Source organism: Nymphaea colorata, chromosome 2 (assembly GCF_008831285.2).
Source record: "Nymphaea colorata isolate Beijing-Zhang1983 chromosome 2, ASM883128v2, whole genome shotgun sequence".
Taxonomy (NCBI): Eukaryota; Viridiplantae; Streptophyta; class Magnoliopsida; order Nymphaeales; family Nymphaeaceae; genus Nymphaea; species Nymphaea colorata.
In genome coordinates this window covers 5,697,398-5,718,403 of record NC_045139.1, presented here as the reverse complement: position 1 = coordinate 5,718,403, position 21,006 = coordinate 5,697,398, and the positions used below count along the sequence as shown (strand labels likewise).

At 38.7% G+C, this 21,006-nt stretch overlaps 1 protein-coding gene across 3 annotated transcripts; it reads right to left on the bottom strand.

The window, feature by feature from the left end:
- Positions 1–7,381: 7,381 nt before the first annotated feature.
- On the bottom strand, positions 7,382–20,492 carry LOC116247584 (disease resistance protein RPV1-like). 3 transcript variants are annotated; one of them, XR_004170856.2, is made up of 6 exons: positions 19,726–20,492; positions 12,512–13,622; positions 11,226–11,555; positions 8,712–10,829; positions 7,996–8,150; positions 7,837–7,930 (listed from the first exon to the last, which is right to left on the bottom strand). XR_004170856.2 is itself a non-coding variant. In XM_031619762.2 (5 exons), the coding sequence occupies exons 1-5, from the start codon at positions 20,349–20,351 to the stop codon at positions 7,511–7,513; spliced, it is 4,605 nt and encodes a 1,534-aa protein (XP_031475622.1). In that variant the 5' UTR covers positions 20,352–20,491; the 3' UTR covers positions 7,382–7,510. The 3 variants fall into 3 exon arrangements, 2 of the variants coding, with proteins under 2 accessions (XP_031475622.1, XP_031475623.1); XM_031619762.2 differs by lacking the exon at positions 7,996–8,150 and having other exon boundaries at positions 7,382–7,930; positions 19,726–20,491; XM_031619763.2 differs by having other exon boundaries at positions 7,788–8,150.
- Positions 20,493–21,006: the final 514 nt, after the last annotated feature.

Genomic DNA, 21,006 nt, shown 5'->3' with positions numbered 1-21,006 from the left:
CATGTAAAAAACTGTGAATTCAAGGTTGGATGGAAGGTTGGACCTCAATGGCAGATGGCGGAGCTAGAAAAATTGATTAGAGGAACACTTGTTTAAAAATATTCAAATTTGATGGGGCACTTTTATATATATGTATATATATATATATATATAATAATAATAAATATTTAACATTCTCATTTAAAGAAACAAACACACCCTAAAAAAAGTTTTGGTATAAAAAAAAATTGTAAAAGATTTTACATATATAGTAATGAAAAAATAATACCCAATGGATAGTTTCCTTCTAACATGAGAAACGCTTGTCAGAAAGATGTCAAGTTTTTTATAAGAAAAGCTCATAGGAAATATAACAAGTTTTTTTATGAGAGTTTTTAATAGCATTTGTCAGATAGGTTATTAAATACAATTTATATTTTTAAAAAATATTTTATAATTAAAAATTAATTTTTAATTTCAAATGGACCGGACCGGGCCCAGGCCAACCCAAGCTATCGGGCCGGGCCCGGGCCAGGTTCACCGGCCCGATGCCCACCCTTACATTTTATATGTATGGAACAGTCAGGAACGGATAGGACGTCTCAAATTTCTATGGAAACTCAAACAATGGACAAAGAACGCAACGAGCAGACCTGGACGATGGAATATGAGGTATAAATATCCCCATGTTTGCACCTTTCATGTGGTTTACCTCATAATAGTAAACCATATCTAGTGATTGTGTGGGCAATTGTCTATACCAGTCTCTTAATTTTTTTTTATTTTTTAAATGAGCATCTTTAAACATTTATCTTTATATATATATATATATATATATATATATATATATATAAGTGCTTCATTAGATATGAGTATGTATAAACGAGTGCCCTCCAGTCAATTTTTCTAGCTCCAGCGACCAGGTCAGAGACAGAACTCCACCAACCACCTCTTGCAATTCGCCCTCCTCCTCGCTATTGTTTCTTTCTCTTCTTTCTCTCTTTTTAGCCCACCCTCCTTCTTCCTCCCTTCCTGCCCTCTTCCTCTCTCCTCACCAAGCAGAGCCAGAAATTTTGACTAGAGAGGGGCAATAATTCAATAAGTTTTATAATTTTAGGTGCACCTATATATATATATATATAAACAAATAACCTTTGTGAAGCTGGTGCAGTTGCCCACACCAGTCACCATGTGGCTCTGCCACTGCTCAACACCATTTCATATTTCTCCTTCTCCCTCACTCACGTTCCCCTTTTTCTGCCATTTGTGCAAAAAGATTAGAATGAGACTGTATGATTGGGATTGGTTCTTCTCCAGTCCAGCACTGGAGTTGCTGGTGAGTCTCTTTATTGGAATTGACGGGCTTAAATTCTTTGGAAGAAAAAAAATCTTTAAAAAAAAAATCTTCTAATGTGTATAATGAACAAAAAATATTATATATATAAGATTCAATACTACTAGATGTTATCAAATGCTTAAAATTTAGAAGTTGTCATTAAAAAACTGTCACTATAATATTAATGACGGTTATTATTTAGTGATGGTTTATGGTGGCTTTAGCAATCAAACATGTTAAACGCGCGAAAATTCGAATAAAAAAGCTGTAAAAAAAAAAAACCTGAAGTTTAAACATAGATCAATGGAATAAATCGAGTATACACAATCAAAAAATCTCTAAGCTCACTAAATAGTTATGAAAAGCCGTCGTCATACTTAGTGCTTCATGCATCCGAACAGCAACTACTTCAAGGCGAAAACCACAAGCGTTTGGACCATGCAAATGAGAGCTGAAGAAAAATGAGCAAGGAAAGATCCAGTTTTGTAAATATGGCTAAAATTTTTGTCCTCGTCATGCAAAATGGCTATAGCATATCATATATTATGGCGCATAACATATGATGGGATTTAAATTATCTTGGCTAAAAAGGGTGGCATGTTAAACGATAAGCAAAATAAAATATTTCATCTAGAGGCCTGCCTTTTGTAACATCACCGTCTTTGATATTCTTATAAGGCTTGGCGTCGGGCCGGGCCGGAGAGGCCGGCCCGGCGGCGGCCCGCCGACTACCTCCCCGCTTCCCCCCTTCCCGTCTCCCTCCCCCTTCCCCTTCCCCTTCCCCCCTTCCCATAAGGTCGGCGAACTCCGGCTTCCCCTACATCACCTCACAGAACATGGCGGACAGCAGCTCCACCAGCACCGCTACCACGTTCGTGTCGTAGCACACTAGGCACGCCATCGCTGCCCTGATGGACGTGCCGCTGACGATGGCCAGCCCTTCCTTGGGCTGCAGCTCGAACCTCTCCTCCACTGGGTTGCCGGACGCTGTGACAGTCACGACGAAGCCGGGTCGAGAGACGGGAGGGGGAGGCCGGAGGGAAGGGGAAGCCCGGCGGTGGCTCCTGCACCCCATCTCCCTCTTTCTCCTCCTCTCCGCTCTCTGCTGAAGTCCGGCGGTGGCTCCTGCACCCCATCTCCCTCTTTCTCCTCCTCTCCACTCTCTGCTGAAGTCCGGCGGTGGCTCCTACGCTCCGGGAGGGAGACGGAAGGGGAGCCGGGCCATCGGGCGTCAGCACGCCAAATGGGCCAGGCTGGGCCTCATTTTGGGTGGACCGGCCCGGCACGGTACCCAGCAATATTACGGGCCGGGCTCGGGCTTCAGGCCCGACGGGCTGACTCGGGCCGAGGAAAACCTAGCCGACCCGGCCCGATACCCACCCCTACATTATCCAGTAATATGGAAATAGGCCTCGTCAACTTTTTGTTGATTGGAATTATAAGAAATGAAAAACTTGTCATTTCATCGGTTGTTTCTAACATCTAAAAATTAGTCGAGATGAAATGGTGAAACCTGCCATTTGTTATGATCTTCAGAAAGAAAAAGTGGCTTTAAAAAAAAAAGTCTGAAATTTGAGGTTTCTTTTTATTTCAACGCCGCAGTTAAGAAACAAATCAAAAAGAAAAAGCTGAGAACTCTTCTTACATTTCTAAAGTTGAGTTGGCAAAAATAAACGCGTCACTGTATGGAGAATTGGTCACACGACAATTAAGAAGATAGTGGTTTATTTATATTTAATTTAAATATATTTCTTCTTCAAACATCATTAAAGAGGTAGAGCCACAAGGACAAAACAAAGATGAAGTTTCTTGGGAAAAGAACGTCTACCGACTTCAATATCTAAACAATTAATTCAATATAATTCAATATAAGATATAATTCAATATAAGAGAAGTGAGATAATGAGAGAATACGTAAACAATTAATTCAATATAAGAGAAGTGAGATAATGAGAGAATACGTCCCAAGTATAGTAGTTTTACTTGTCTGATTCTGTGGCATGTTAGTTTTTCACTTGTTGTTGTGTGATTCTGTTGTTCCGTCTATTCACTTGTTCCCTCCCAACTTTCTTACTCGGCTTTATTACATTGTTGTATTCTATATTTTATTATTCTGTTTTGCTTTTACGACTTGTTTTTTTATGTAAAAGACTTTTTATCCATAAATTTTATTATGCATTCCTATTTTATAGCTTATGATTATAAAAAAGAGAGTGTGAAAACTTCTTCTACTTAGTGTCTTATGAGACCAAAACTCTTATTTGTTTCCCTTTGTTGTTAATATTTAAGTTACTGACCGCTTGTCAATTAAGTGTTGCATTGTTATATCCCTTGGACTATTAACGAGGAACTCTCTTAAGCGTAAGCTTTACATATAACCTCAACTTTTGGGTATACACTTTCTTCATGCTGAACCAAAAATCTAAATAATTTGCAATCTAACATATATATATATACCATTTTCTTCCAAGTGTTTAATATTATTTTAACCATAAAAGAAAGTCTCTAATTTTAGAAAACTGGCCAAAGATTAGGTGGTGAAAAACCTTTTTGAGGAAATGTGAACGGGAGAATTTTCGTAAACAAAAAGTGACATCTTTAAAAGGAAATTTCTCAAAATTAACACACCTGAAGTTTGAAAAACAATAAAAAACATTAGGTTTCTATATTATCAACAACACGTTTAAGTTTTTGTACCACTAACCAAAAGCACGTTCTTTCAGTGTCTGGCTGTCTTTAAAGCCAAAGTAGACTGGAATGCCCTTTAAGTTAATTTTGTTTCTTTTAACTATTGGTTCTCACGTTTGTCAATAATTTTCATCTTGTGATTTTTTTGCGTATTGTAGTGATTCAATAATATCGTAAAATTAATCGCATAAGTTATTATCTCTCATTCTCTCGCTCTTAATTAGGGGTAAACACGAGCCGAGTCGAGCCCGAGTTCAGCCCGCTCAAGCTCAGCTCAACTAATGAAACCTCGAGCTCGAGAATAGTTCGACGGAAGCAGCTTGAACTCGACTCGATTAAGACTCGACAAACTTGACTGAATAGAATTGATATTCATTGTTACTTGTTAAGCTCTAGCTCGACTCGATTAATACTCGACAAACTCGATTGAATAGAAATGGTATTCATCGTTACGTGTTGAGCTCGACTCGATTAAGGCTCGACAAACTCGATTAGGCTTGAGCTCGACTCGGCAGTTTGTGTTGAGCTCGAACTCGACTTAATTATTTGAACGAGTCGAATCATGAACTCGAGTTCGACTCGTTAAGGAAATGACTCAGCTCGAACTCATTCATGAGTCAAGCTTTAACAAGTCGAGCTCAAGTAGTTCGACTCGTTGTTCACCCCTACTGTAATGAACTTAATCGTGTTTTAAGGAAAACATGCTAACTTGGAGGGGGAAAACCTGTATGCATTTTATTAAACAATACATAAATTACGAACCTTTTTTTTAGGGTGCCTTTTTAAGCCCGAGAGGCGTAACGTAATTGGTCAGAAACTAGGCTGGTAAAAATTCAATTGCCAGTCCAATTCTCTTGAATGCTACTATTCTGAACTATAAATAGTGAATACACGACACTTTTAGTTGATAGGTGTTTGTTTTTCGCTTGATTCTGAAACAACAACACTAGACACCAGTCCAAGAAAAGAAGGTAAGAGGCTTCGGATATCTCCCATAGAAGTGCTTTTTTGAACAAATTTTCTAAAGGGATATTGTGGCTAGGCCGCTCAAAATTGTTTGAGATACTTCAACATATGTTGGTTCTAAGTCAACGTTAGGTTTATAAATTATGTGTGTATGTGACGAAACTGCTTAGTGATGTTAGCCTTTACTGCTCACTATATAATATATATATATATATATATATATATATATATATATATATATATATATATATATGTATATTGAAAAGGGCGGTGGATTTATATACTTTTTTATCCAAGCAAAAGCTACATGCAACCTATTCCATCTACTCTAATCAAAATGCGCGTTGACGATATTATATAATTTGGATATGATACATTGTTGAGATTCATTATGAATCTGTGAAGGTCTTCCAAGTGTGCAGGGAGGTAGGGTGTATAATGTCCAATTTTTTTTTATTAAAAAAAAACCTTTTTGACATGTAAAAAAAATTATGAAAAAGTTTTAAAAAATCTAAAATATCTATTATTCTATAAAAAACAATCAAAAGTACCTTCTACGGCCTTTGGTGCATATTTGTCTATCTCAGATCTACTGTCTAGAAAGGTGTTTGAAATTACCGAGGCACCATGGTAGGTTCGTGCAAGGTTTATAATTAGGACTGGGCATTGGGTCAGGTCGAGCAGGCCCATGGGATGGTAAAGGCGCGCTCGGGCTGACCCGAAGCATACGTTAGCAGCCTAAGCTCGACTCATTTAGTTACTAGGTCAGGTTTAGTCATCGAAAGCGGGATGTTCACTCTTATTTGAAACCCTCAATATATTTTTTTCTTTCATCTTAGAAATTATTTATTTATTTATTTATTTATATATAATACACATCAGTCTTGAAGAAGTAGCTAGAGAGAGATAGAGAGAGAAAGGGAGAGTTAACGTACAAAAAATTTGTGTCGGAATTAAAATTGGGACACCAAAAAGCACTTAGGACTTGCACATACACAAACTATACATGGTAGAGTTAAGATGAGAAAACACCAACAAACTTTAGGCCTTCTTCTTGTAATATTGAATTGCCTCCAAGAAATTATTCCACACATTGAAAATAATCTCAACCGCACCAGATAAGCCCTCGATCAGCCCAGCTGCCGCCGGCGGTATGCCGTTCCATGCAATCTTGGTCATGCCAACCAGCCCAGAGGCGCCGGAGCCGACTGCGCTGGCGACGCCGGAGACGGAGTTCAGCGAGATATCAACAGACGCGGATGCAATCTTGAACAGGACATCCACCAAGAACTCAACTGTGTGCGCCAAAACAGAGAGAAGAAACTGAGCGACCTGTTTGAGGAGAACACCGCAGGCAACGGCAGGAAACTTTAGTGCATGAACTGCTAGGACCAGGAGGGCAGCCACTGACCTGAAGATGGCCATGGCTGCTAGATTCACAACACCAGAGAAGGTGTTCAGTATGGCGCTAACAAAGAGAACCATTCTTCCTCCTCTAGAGAGAGAAGCAGAGAGATCTGTATTCTGTGACGACTGATAACGTAGAGTGGCAGCATTATATATAGATAGCGGTGTGAAGATATTCAACTAAGGATTTTGTAGATTTCCTTTCAATGAGGTGGGGTCGCCATTTCATTAGAATATAAGCCCCTAATTGTTACTTTCTTAAATTTGGGCTGATGATCCGAAGTTAAAAGATAAGTACAGAATCCTAAACCCATCAATCAGATCTGGAAATTTCTTTGAGGAGAGGCGTTCGTGTTTTGTGAAAATTTTAAGGTCCTCAAAAGGCATTTCTAAAAAAATTGGATCTTAATTTCTTTCCTGAGACCCTACACGGGCCAGGCCCGTTCGGCTGTTTTTGGTGAAAATAATATATATATATATATATATATATATATATATATATAGTAATATATTTCAACGTAAGTGATATTGGAAAGAACAATTAACAAAGTTTAAATAATGATAAAAGCTATCATCATGCGCGTGCAACTGGGTGAGGTAATACTCGAATATGTCGTAAACAAGATTAATTGAACTTGTTCCTTATCTTTTAGGGAGCTGGAAACTGATCCTCCAAGTGAAGAACTGGACCCAAGTCTCTTTCTAGCTTTTAGTGTATTGAGATGATGCCCACGCAATAAAGTCTGAAGAACTGGACCAAGTGTCCTTCTGGCTTCTAGTGTCTTGAGATGATGCCCCCCACAATGAAATCCTTTTTCTTTTGACTAATAGTGTCTTGAGATGATGTTCCTGCAAGTCCTTCTTCTAGCTTTTAGTGTCTTGAGATAATGCCCTGAGATGAAGCTCCACAATGAATTCCAAGTGAAGAACTAGACCTCAACTTCTCGAGACTTCAAAACTAAAATTGGCCACCTCCACGAAAAAATATAAAAGGAAACGCCAGTCTCACAGAATTTATTTATTTATACATATTGGTTGTCTCCAAATATTTGCTGGGTTTAGAACAACGGTCAACAAGAATCAATGAAATGTATAATACAGAGAACTTCCTCACAAGCTGCTGGAACAAAGAAATCAGACATTGTAGAGGAGCATTACGTCGCCTCCAGTCATATGTTTGCAGAAATCCCCGGTTGTTGATACCCGTATCTTCCTGAATCCCTTTCTCAAATAGGCATCCAACTTATCGTCCTCGCTTTCAAAGCTTACTTGGTAGCTGTGGTGGCCACCGTCGGATTCATGCTCAGAGTTACAGAGAGCTTCTCTTGTTGTCCGAAAGACAACTTGGTCATCTCCCATAACTTCAATATGAACAGGAATGGTGCTGCAGCCACCACCATTTTGGCCATCGCAAGAATTGACTCGGCCATAAACGTTCAGATGGACTAGCTCTTGATCACTCTCTGGAATCCCGAACAACAACTTTCGTTCTTGAGGGCTCCACTGAATCAGACTACCAGAGAATTGGCACACCTCCAAGTTCTCGAACGATGCCTGCAATAACATTTAAGCATAAGTATATATAAAGCATGATCCTCCAACCGACAGGTATAGCCTACATGGCTCTTAAGATGGAAGAGTTTTAAGCCAAATGGTTCCCCAGGCAGCTGCCATATGTATGCACATCGATTTAACTTTGAAACGCAGAAGAGGTTGAAGCATGGTGGCATGATTTTCAGAACTACAGGCTTGACGACAGCGTCCTTTTGTGCTCCTGTACTCGGAATCTCAGAATTAGTATATTATGGGAAGAAAGGAGAAGAGGCAGCAGCCTTTTATGGAAAACTGAGAGAACATTGCAGGACCCTTTTAATTTCATACAAGATAGGCTTTTGACCACCGTCACAAATATCGGCATTTTTTGCTAAAAAAGCAAAAGAATGGAAAAAGGAAAATGAAAAATTGGGAAATTTTGTCATACTTTGAAAAATTGCAATTTCTATTATGATTTTAAGAAATTCAATTTGTTTTTGAGGTTTCTTTTAACATTACTAAATATTTTGAACTTTTGCCCAAAGTCTTATGTACCAAAAAAAGTCTTTGCAGGAAAATTAGTAGAAAACCCAAAATTTCATAGTTCTTCTTATTATATTTTTTAATCTTTAAGTTTCTCAGAATTGCTTGACAAAAACAAACTTTCCGATTAGAACATCAAAAAAACCTTGCTAATAAAAATCTGAGAACAATATTTGTGACAATGCCTTCAACTGCTAGTCTACAGAGTTAAATTCTTTTTCTTTTTTATGGAAAGCACGCTACCACACCAAGCAAGTACCTTTGAAAGACTTTCCATGATGTCAGCACCAAGGCTTTCGCAGCCATCCATGTATAAGCATGTTAAGTATTTCAATCGCTCAAGGCCACAGAGAGACGTAAGCTTCCTGCACCCACGTAGATTTAAGTTACTCAAAACCTTTAATTTAGGAATGTCTGAGATCGATTCCAATGCTGTGCACCCATTGGCATCGAGGGTACACAGAGAAGGCGGCAGCCGAGGCAGAGACTGAATCCTCTTGCAGTCCTCTAAAATTAATTCCTCCAACAAAGAAAGCCTACGGACACTTGATGGTATGCTGCAGAATCCACTATGGCTTAAGTCTAGTATCTTTAGAGATGGTAGTTTTCCAAAACAAGTAGCATCCACACCCTCTAGCCAGTTGCAACCATGGGCAACCAACTTCTCTAAGGAGCTGAGTAGAAAAAAGCTCGAAGGAAGAGCGATTAGCTCAGGGTTGTTGCTCAGATCTATAGTTTTCAGCTTCGTGAGGCCTCCAAACTCATGGAACATTTCCCTGATTCCAGTGTTTGATATGTTTAACTGGACCAGGCTTTTCAGCTTCTCCATGGAGGAAGGCAGAACTCTCATGTCCATCAACCCATTCATTGACAGTGTCTCAAGTCTTTCCAGTAACCCAACTGAATCTGGCAGAGATCTGAGCTTTCCGCATTCATCTACCATTATACTCTCAAGGCTTTTTAATTCTCCAATGGACTCCGGAATTTCCTCTAGTAATTCACACTTATACAGAGATAACTGATTTAGGTTCTTCAGATGCACTATGGATTCTGGTAGGTTTCTTATTCTGGTGGAATCTAGATTGAGCTCCTTTAAGGACTCCAACCTTCCAATTGAATCTGGTAGTTCTTCAAAAAGGTCTGAGCCATTAAGAGACAGCTGAATAAGGTTATGTAGGCCTTCTATAGAATTAGGCAACCTTTTCAGTGAAGTACCTTCAAGGATAAGTTCTTTCAGACACTTTAAATCTTCAAATGAATCTGGTACCTCTTCTAGAGACTTACATTCCTTCAAAGATAATTGAGAAAGATTCTGAAGATATCTTATTGAATCAGGTATGTCTCTTAATGAAGTGCATCTGTCAAGAATAAGCTCTCTTAAGGACTCTAAATTTCCTATGGATTGTGGCAGTTCCTCCAATAATTCAGAATCCTTCAAGGATAGCATATAGAGGTTCTTTAACTCCCCTATTGAACAGGGCAATTTTCTTACTTTAGTGCCAGCAAGGGTGAGCTCCTCTAAGGTCTCTAAGTTTCCAATGGCATCTGGCAGCTCTACCAGTGAAGGACATCCATCTACCCATAGCTGATGGAGGTTCCTCAAGTGTCCTATAGAATCAGGCAGTCTTGTTACTAGATTGCACCCGGTAATTGTCTCCTCTGGACTCTCTCTCTCTGTAGAACTCAGTGCACTTTTAATTAATTCATGACCTTCTAAAGATAGCCGGTGAAGACTGTTCAAATTGCCAATGGAATCTGGTATAGACATTAGGAAAGCAACATCAAGGATAAGGTCCCGAAGAGATTCCAACTGCCCGATGGAATCTGGTAGTTCTAATAATTTGCAACCCTTCAGAGACAGCTGATTGAGGCTTTTAAGCTCGCCAATGGAATCAGGTAATTTTGTTACCGCAGTTCCTTCAAGGTTGATCACCTGCAACGATTCCAGTCTCCCAATGCAATGTGGCAGCTCTTCCAACAATGCACATTCCTTTAAGGATAGCTTACATAGGTTACTCAGCTCCACAATGGACTCTGGTAATTTTCTTATTTGGGTGGAGTCAAGGCACATTTCAGTTAATGATTCCATTTCCCCCACTCGTTCTGGCAAAGCCCAAATATTCTGGCAATTAGAGAGGTTAAGGATTTCCAGAGAGCCCAATTTAGTAACACCAGTGGGCAGTTCTGTTAAAGCTACACACCACTGCATACTCAAGTAAACCAGATCTTCAAGACATTCAATTGATTCATCAATTTCAAGCAAATGATAACACGTATCAAGTATCAGCTTCACCAGGCATGGAACACAAGCAAAGTCAGGAGTTGCAACAAGACTTGAGCAACCGCTGAGATTGAGAACCTTCAGTCTGCGAAATACCTGCCAACCATTTCTTTCATGAGAAAAAGAGAGCATGCAAGAACTAAAACATGATCAGTTTAGCATTAATGTTCTCTAAACACCAATGCTCTCTCATGAATTTGTCATTGCTAAACCTAGCAGCATGGTTGAGAGTATCCAACTTATGGTACATTTTAGTGGCAAAGACAAAGCCTCGCTGATGCTAGGCATTAGGGAGGTGGTTTTTTTATGGTTAAAAGTCTCAAGACCAAACCCTAGACAAACCTACTTCCCTATGATAAAAATCTCAATAATAAAGATCACATCAATTCCCTCTTCTGCATCCTGACAGTTGAAAAATTCGGTTTCATAGCATAAATAATTGCTGCCATTAATGCATACAACTTTTGTGTTTACCAAATTAATGGTACTTACCATGTTTCCTCGATGTAACGGTCCCCTGAGCTCCATGTTCAGTGTCTTCTCATTCCATATTTGCTTTACCTTGCTGTGAGATAGATCAAGAACAACAAGATCCAGAAGATTGCCATCCCATGTCAAGGACTCCAAGGGGCATGCTCTCCATTCCAGCCATTTTAGCTTCCGAGGAAAATGTTGAAGATCACATTCTTGGAATGTTGAAAAATTAAGATTTAGCATTCTGAGCTTGGGCATTGTCGAAAAGGCCTTCGTTGAAAGATAAAGATGTCTCTTCCATTGGGAGGTGAAATAGAGGAAGATGCCTTCAGTCTCATTCCGGGTTTCCTAAAAATAAAAATGTAAAGCCAGCATTCACCATAAGATAAGAATGGATTGAAAATTACCTGATGCCAGTCATGATAAAGGATTAGGAAATGTAACTGACTGATATGGTGTGGACTTAAACTAAGCCTTGGTAACTAAGACCCTAATGATCAGAAGTTCATTGAGGGTCTGCGTTCTTGATTTAGGGGCTAGTTTGGCTGTATTTGAGTCCTATTCAGTTGCTGTATATAGTACTTGGTTTGACTGATGATACCTTGATAAAATTATTGGTTAAAAAGAAGTCCCACCAGCTGGGCTGCACCAGCAAAGCAATGTTTTCTGCAAATATTTCTCCTTTCTCTATCAGTGTCACAAAAAAAGCACTCAGATTTTGTGTAGGGAACTACACAAACAGCTTACACAGTTACATTGTACCTTGTTCACTGTGTTTCGGATCTTTGATTGGCCATCACTTGCAGCATGGCCATAACCTCAATGCCAGAAAAATAGATGCTTTAACTTTTTTCATGTAGACAAAGGCATTAGCCAACAGTGTCCATCAACCCAAATAAAAGAAGGCAGGTCTTTTTATCTGAACCGGGACCCAGATGTTGTTAAACTTACTATTAGCAAGAATGCAACATTTAATTAAAAAAAATGCAGCTTAAGAAGAAATTAAAAGCTGTTTGACTTATTCAACACTTACATATTTTACTTTCCTACAACCAATTTATAGCTTGAAAGACCCATCCAAGTCTACATTCTTGGACGGTAGTCCAGAACATTATTAGCTCCAGATGCATGGAGTGGTCACATCAATGAGTAAAACTTTTTCTAAGCAGCCAGTTCTGTTAAAGTAATTAAGTAAAGGTCGAACCTTGGACCTGGTTATATCAGTATTACAAAAATTTTGATGTCATAGAATTAACAGAGTTAGTTCTTTAAAATGGTATAAGCTGTCAACAGTAAGATCATACCTCTGGATTTTCCAACACTCGCAAGACGTCATCCACACCCCACAATCTGCTGCGCAGCCCCGGGTACAAAAGGCCTTCTTCTCGGACAATTTTTCTTCCCATATCCCGTATTTGATCATGCATTACAAATTTATCCTTGTCCTTGTCAATCTTAACAAGAGATTTGTGAACAAGGACTTTAATTGCTGTATTTGGGAAAAGGCCACAATCCTTCCACATTAAAATTGCATCTTCTTTTCCTGATCCCACGAAAAAACAAGCAATGTCTAAAAAGATTATCTTTTCTTCAGAAGTCAGTCCCTCGTAACTTATTTTCAGTTTTTCATAAATATCCTTGTCTTGAACACGTTCCAACTGTTCTATCATTTCTTTCCACTCATTTTTAGTTCTTATGTCATAAAAAAGTGAACCAAACACTTCGAGTGCTAATGGTAGCCCCTCTGTGAATCTAATAACTTTCTTGGACAACTCAAGATAACCCTCCATTGGTTTGTCATTCATAAATGCATGGCGACTGAACAATTGAAGTGACTGATCCGTATCCAGTTCTTTAGGCTTGTATATCTCATGCTCCTTGAGGTGATGCTTTACTAGCAAATCTCTGTTTCTTGTTGTAATGATGATCTTACTTCCTTCACCAAACCAGTTTGGACTTCCTGCAAGTTTACCTAGTTGATCTATATGATCAACGTCATCCAGAATAAGCAGAACCCTTTTGCGACTAACTCTCCTTCTAATTATACTGATTCCTTGCTCGACATTAGATATTGATATGTTCTTTGTTTTCAAAAAATCATTGAGCAGACAGTTCTGCAGAGTGACAAGTCCATTGGATTGCACTGACACTTTGCCAACGTCAAAGAGGAAGCAACTGCTCTCAAAATTAGGGAACAATTGGTTGTAAACAGCCTTAGCAATGGTGGTCTTCCCTATTCCACCTTCACCATGGATTCCAACCATTCTAAAATCATTGCCTTCCATGTCCAGCATCTTTATGACATCTCCTACACGGGATTCAATCCCAATTGGTTGCTTTGCTACATCAAAGGGGACCTCATTTAATTCACTAAGAACTCTCTTAATAATAATTTTGATCAGCCTACCCTCATGCCTGCCACATTATAATCTAAAGGCGTTACATATGTTATGATCAGCAATACAATAAGCTCCAATGTTAAAGAAATGTAGAAAAGCAAAGGTATGTGTTCACTATCAACTTTAACACATCCTGTGTCTGTGAAAAATATCATGCATGGTGGAGTAAAATGTAGTTTAGCTTAGTAATTTGCTTAACATGACACTAATGACATAGTGCAACAGTCATATCTGAATACCTAAGACATCAATGCAAAATCAGTTTTTCCATGCATAGATGCGATCAAGTAAGGATCTAAAAGTTGGCAGTCAACAAATTATCAGCTTATAAAATTATATCTATGCATCAACGAAACATGAATTTCTTGTTGATCCGGAGGTCTTTAGAATGAACATACATTTGCACTCTTATGTTTAGATTAAGGGAAACAAAAGGATGGAAAGGAAAGGAAATTAAAGGAAAAGAAAAGAATAAAAAATGATTACAGACGGGAAAATAAAGGGATGGGAGGGAAAAAAGTTACTTGTTGTCTTCCTTGCTTTCTTTTCTCTCAGTCATAGACTCATAGTTAGACATCCAAGCACAAAATTGGTTACCCTTTTCTACGTCCCTCCATCCAAACAGAGTGTTAGTCACACAAAAAATGCATTAACATTGATATCTCCGAGTGAAAGTGTGTGTGTGTGTACATACATACTTATATATATATATATAACATTACGCAAGCAAAGACAGACATCCAACTCTATGGGTGGTGGTAACCTCCCTTTCCCACTTCTCCTCTACTGAACACCCAAGGAGGATGGTGGTAACCGTTCGCATGCTTTGCCTGGCATTTCTGGCCAGAGGTCGGCCAAGAATGGCTGAACTGGCACCACTCTTTTTGGTGCTCTGCTCTGACTGTTATCACTGACCAAAGACGGCAGAGAAAGAAAATTTTGTCTCTGCAGAAACAATTGGTCGTTTATTCAACTCAAAGCTAATTTTCGTGTCATATGCCGGCCGAAACATTATCAAACTTTTGTTTCTTTCAATTTATTTCATTTTGAACTTCTTGACTCATTTAGCGCATTTCATAGCTAGCTGATTGACTTTCATTCCCGTTGGCCACAAAATTCATTGGCTAGGGTTGATTCTGCTTTCTTTCTGACTATCTTAGCTGCCCCATTTCCGAAACAGTGGCCAGAAAATGGTTACTGAAATTTGCTTCACTTTAGTTTATCTTTACCATAACCTGGTTTCTAGGACCAGGTTTTGGTGCTAACCTTTTCTGATGCCCTGATTTTTGGTACAAATCTTCCTAAATGAATGAAAGAAAACCTACTCAGTTTTACTTGTTCTTGTCAGCAAACATGATTTTTACCATAATGATGTGTCTACACCTGTGTTACACGGGTACTCCTCCAAAGGAGGAGTACCCGCCCGGTACCAGTACGACACCGGTACTGATATGGGTACGGGCTTGGGTACGCCAATGGTGCAGCGTACGGTCAACGCACCGGAGGCCGTATCCGTCCTTTTTTGGACACGGTCAAATTTGACTGAGTCCAAAAATGTCTGTTTTTAATTTTAACGATTATTTGATTTTATCTTTTAAAACCATTTCAACGTTAAAAAAAAAAAAAGTTCGAAACCCTTAAAACTTAAAACATGTTTTCGTTTTAAGTTTTAAGGGCTTCTGTCTTACCTCTCATCGAGCGACGTCCGGCGATGAAGGCAGCGGCAGTGAAGGCAGGGGCGGAATGGCAGCAGCAACCGGCGACGGAAGGAGGCGATGGCAGGAGGCGACTGTCACGGTATTTTTTTCATTTTTCTTTTCATTTTCATCTACTCCATCCCTGCCTTCGCCGCCGGCGACGACGGCCACCCCTGTTCTATTTTCTGTTTTTGGTTCTAATGTTTGAGTTTGTGTCTATTACCCCTGTTCTATTTTCTGTTTTCGGTTCTGTGTGGTTTTCTCCCACCTATTCTCTCTTGGTGTCATGAGTCGTGGTTGGTTTTCCTACTTTACTAGTGTTGTCGACCGATCGTTCTCCCTGTCCCATTTCTTCTTTTTCCTTTTCTTTGGATTCGTAAAATTGTTGCTTGTTGTACCTCTTTTTTTTTCTTGTTTTCGAATTCAATTGCTTTTTGTTCGTCTAGTTCTTTTGTTTGGTTCAATTAACATGAAATTGTTTTATGTTTTTTTTTCTTGAATTTAATGAACTTCATTGCTGGATTTTTCATAACATTGGAAATGTGTTGGAGTGAAACGAGCCCCTGGGTCTCTTGCTGAACATCAGACTCAAACAGGGTTCAAGTGCTTTTTGTTCATCTGGTTCTTTGAGCTTTTTTTCCCTTTTACGTTCTTCCTTCTTTCTTTTCTTAAGGTTGGAGTTTATTAATCCAAGATCTTCCTTCTTTATGAGACGCAGGATTTTATAGTGTTTGGAATTATTCAATGTGTTGATAATTTGATAAATGTGTTCGGCAATGAGAATGTTTGAGTCTCCTATTGCAGATTTTTCATCTTTGCGTCTTCCCTAGTTATTGCTATGATATATCGTTTCGTGAGAGGATTCGTCTATTTGGAATGATCCTTGTTTCTATTGGTTCTGTGTTGCAGCTCTTTTGCTAGGTAGGTGCTTTTAAAACATAAGTTGTAATGGCTGATAAAGGAAAAGAAATGATGCCTACAGGAAGCAGAAATGTAGAAAGCAGCAGTGGTAGTGTTAATACCGCTACAGTAGAGAAGGATAATCCATCTCAGCCACTTTGGCGCTATGTGAAGAAACTAGAAAAAGGACCAGGTGGTGGTGGGAATGTAATGTTTTCTTGTAAATCTTGTGATATGATGTTCACGGGCTCTTATACACGTTGCAAGGCACATTTGTTGCATATTTCAGGCATTGGAATTAGACCATGCCCAAAAGTTACCAACGATGAGATTAAGATATTAAAAAAAGAACAGGATGCAGCTGAAACGAAGAAATCTTCATCCAAGTCAAGTGTGTCTGTTCCTCTTTATGCTATTGAAGAAGGTGAAGATGCTTCAAAAAAAAGAAACATTAGCACAAGCATTCAATAATATGGGAACGACAGAGATGGATAGAAGGATTGGAAGGTTCTTTTTTGCAAGTTCACTTCCTTTTAATGTAGCCAGAAGTCCTTATTGGAAAGATGTTGTTAGAGGTTTGGCTAATTGCAGTTTAAGTGGTTATGTACCCCGAGTTCAGAGAAGTTAAGAACAATAATTCTTACAGAAGAGAAGACAAACATTGAAAAATTATTAGAGAAGAAGAAATTTTCATGAAAACAATATGGAGTATCCATTGTTTCTGACGGGTGGACTGATATACAAAGGCGGCCCTTGATAAATTTTATTGCTTATTCGCTTGATGGACCAATCTTCTTGAAATGTGTTGATGCATCCAGGGAGTATAAAGATGTTGAGTATTTAAAAGGGCTATTTATAGAAATCATCAAAGAAGTGGGTGAAGATAATGTTGTGCAAATTATTACTCATAATGCTCCAGTTTGCCAACAAGCAGTAATGAATTTGGCAAGTGATCCCAAGTATGGTCACATATTCTAGACTCATTGTGTGGCACACAGTATAAATCTAGCACTTAAAAGTATTTGCAACCCATCAAAAGATGATCCAAATGTCAGTTTCTTGTGTTCATGGATTGAGGAGCTTGAGCATGATGTCAGAAACATCAGAAATTTTGTTCTAAACCACAACAATGCTCTTTCTATATTTAATAGGCATTCTGATTTGAAATTGTTGAAGGTAGCAGAGACTTGTTTTGCATCCATTATTGTAATGATAAAAAGAATAAAGCAGGTGAAACATGCATTAACACTTATGGTGACTGACAATGATTGGAAGTTTTATCGGAATGATGACATTGTGAAGGATCAAAAAATTAAAAAATGCATTTTAGATGATGAATGGTGGGATAAAGTTACATATTTTCTGCAGTTTACAGAGCTTATTTGGCAGATGTTGAGAGAAGTTGATAAAGAAGGGCCCATGCTTCATAAAGTTTATGATATGTGAGATAACATGATTAAAAAAATTCAAAACATCATTTTTAGACATGAGAAGAAGAATGTTGCACTTGATAATTCTGAGTTTTTCGATCATGTGCATAGAATTTTAGTAAGAAGATGGAACAAAAGCAATAACCTTTTGCATTGTATGGCACACTCCTTAAATCCCAAATATTATGGACAAACATGGTTGGCAGGAGGTACTGGTCGTGTTCCTCCTAATCGAAATATCAAAAAATAGGGAGATATGTTTGGGAAGACTATATTCTGATTCTCATCGGTTGAAGATAATAAATAATGAGTTTGTGAGCTTCTCTGGTGGAAGAAATGATTCAATACAAGCTGCAATGGCAAAAGATGAAGAAGATCCTGTTAATTGGTGGTTATGTTTTGGAGCATTGACACCAAATCTCCAACATCTTGCATTGAGTTATTATCTCAACCTGCAACCTCTTCATGTTGTGAAAGAAATTGGAGCACTTATTCTCAAATTCACAACATCAAGAGAAACAAGCTAACTAGTAAGCGAGCAAAAGATTTAGTTTATGTCCACTCCAACCTACGCTTACTTTCACGTACTTCAAATGATTACAGGTATTTCTTTCTTTTTTTATCTCTGATATGTATACATATGTATATTATGTTGGTTGTTTAATTAAAGTTAATATTATATTAACTTAAATCATATTTTGATTTTGTTGCAACTTGCAGTTCAGGATCATCCAAGTATTGGGCAGAGGACATTGACGTAGAACTTGAAGGAGAACATGAATTGCATGCTCTTAATATGGATCTTACAGAACCTGTTGTTCCTTTTAATCTTGATGATGCAACTGAGGAGTGAGGAGAATGAAAATCAACAAAGCTATGTATTTTGAATGTTAATTATGAGACTGAGGAGAATGAGAATCAAGACTGATAAATTTTTGATTATGATTTATGAATATGACAATATGTTATTCTCTTTGTAATTTTTGATATATATATGTGTGAATATGTTATTCTGTTTGAAATTTTTTGACATATATATGTGTGTGTGTTTGTACGGCCGTACTCCCGTACCCAAGTTTTTTAAAAATGGTTCATACCCATACCAGAACTGGCACCCGTACACATACCCATGTGACATAGGTCTACACAGTTCAAAGCTGGATCATTGACTCTGTTTCTTTGATAGCTAGGGACAGATTTTATAATCTACAAAATGTCAAAAATTTTAGAGCCTTAAATAGTTTATCGTTATAAATCCTATTTGTATCCACTCTTTTTGTTCGGTACACATCACATTTTATGATGTATGGAAGTTCAGAACTTTAAAGCCCCAAATATTTCGTTCTTACAAAATCCTATTCACACATTAAGTAGTTAAATCCGCTTGAGAATCAATTTGTAGGTTCTGAACTATGGAGTTCACATACATATGCATAGAATTTTGAAAGAAATGAACTCATGACTTCCTTCACAATGCTCTTAGCGGTTGAAAAGGAAAGGCTCCGATCAACAGTGGCACAAACCTGCCTGTGAAGCAAACTATAAGTTTTCTACGTGACCTAAGAGGTTTGCAAAAAAGCTGAGCTTAACTTGGTTAAATGTCTGGCGGAATAGTAATAGCCATTATTCATCAGCCAGAAAATAGTGCAGTTGAGGTTGCCCACAACTACGTTTGCAGATATACCTTCTTTTAGTTCTGGCCGTCTTCGGTTGGCCGCCGGCCGGAGTGATACCATCCGGCCAGGACCCTACCAGTCTGATCTTTTTAGCCAGCGGCCGGCCGAAAATAGACCAACAATAGTAACGACGGTGGAAAAGTAAAAGAGGGAAAGGATCACGAGACCTCATCTCCAATAAACTACGTTGGAGTGATCTTAAATCAAGTTTTTCTTGACAAATTTTAGTTTAAACTTGGTTTTTGTCAATCAAACAAAAAATCTCTCCGATTTGACACCAAAACGATGCTTCTAAAACTTGATTCCAATAGTTTTGGATCTCATCCAGATGGAAAAAATTATGTGATTGCCTGATTTCTGTGAGATTACCACAAGATCTGTTCTGTAATCAGAGATGAGTCTCCGTAATTACTTACCCGTCTGTCTCGTTCTTAAGGTCGTAGCCGGAAATCTCCCCCACCTTTCTCAGGGCACCTCGCCACTCGTCCACCGTCCGTTCAGTCAGCTCCTTGTTACCCTCGTGCTTCCTGAACGCCGCCTCGAAGGGGCCCTTCTGCCGCCGTATATCGGAAGGATCGACGTCAAAGAACACGGGAATGATCAGCCTCCCGCTACTGACAATCTTGGCTATCTCCATCAGACACCATCTGGAGTCGGCGTAGTTTTTGGACAAGATGGGGACGAAGAGCTTCGACTTATCAATGGCGTCGAGCAATGATTCGACCCTCTCCCCCTTCTTCAACTTCTCGTCGTCCTTGAACGTGTGAATCCCTTGCATCTCCAAGCCATCGTAGAGCAGTTCGGTGAAAGTTTTCCGTGTATCTTCCCCTCTGAAACTCAAGAAAACGTCGAACTCAAATCCATGGCCTTTAGGTGGTGGGGGCGACGGCTTCTGTGCTTCACTGACGGTGATTCGACCCACATGGCTTCTGTTGATTCTTTTGCTTCTACGTAGCCAGGAAATGGCCACGGTCACGGACACGACAGAGAGGAAGGTGAAGATGACGATGGTACTGGTAGGTTTGGGAAGCGTCAACACCATGCCTTGGAATCTGTGGGAGACCTCTTGCCACCTTCGTGTCCAATGAAGATCTCTGAGTCCAGTTCGATCAGGAGACTCTGGTGCATCTCAGTGGATCTGTCATCAATGTTCTTCGCACGAACTCACGTAAACTAAACTCCAGCCAAATATTTATTGAAAAATTTACAAAAGACAACGAGCCAATAACCAGTCGGCCCTCAACCTTTTAACTATCACAAATAAGCATTCACCTTTTTCAGAAAACTCACAAACAGCCCCTTTGCATAAAGAAACATTACAATATAAGATTAATTTACAAATCGAACCCTCTAAATTCAAGTGAAACCTTTTAAAAGACACCTATGCGGAGGGCGTAGCCCCTTTAATTTAAAAATTTCTAATTAATTTATTATCTATAATCGTTTATTAAGCAGTTGTAAATTGGGCATATATTTTAATATTTCTTTTTAAAATAAATATTTTTGTGACTTTCAAAAAAAAAAAAAGCAGTTCAAAGTTTGAGGGTTTATTTGTTATTGGCCTAAAAGACGGGTGTTTCATAAATTCTTCATTTGTTTACAAGATACATTCCTTGCCAAGTTTTGTCCTTAAGTTGGGGATTTATGAGGTCGCACCAATTATTCATGGTTTTTACATTAAACAGAGGTTGTTGACA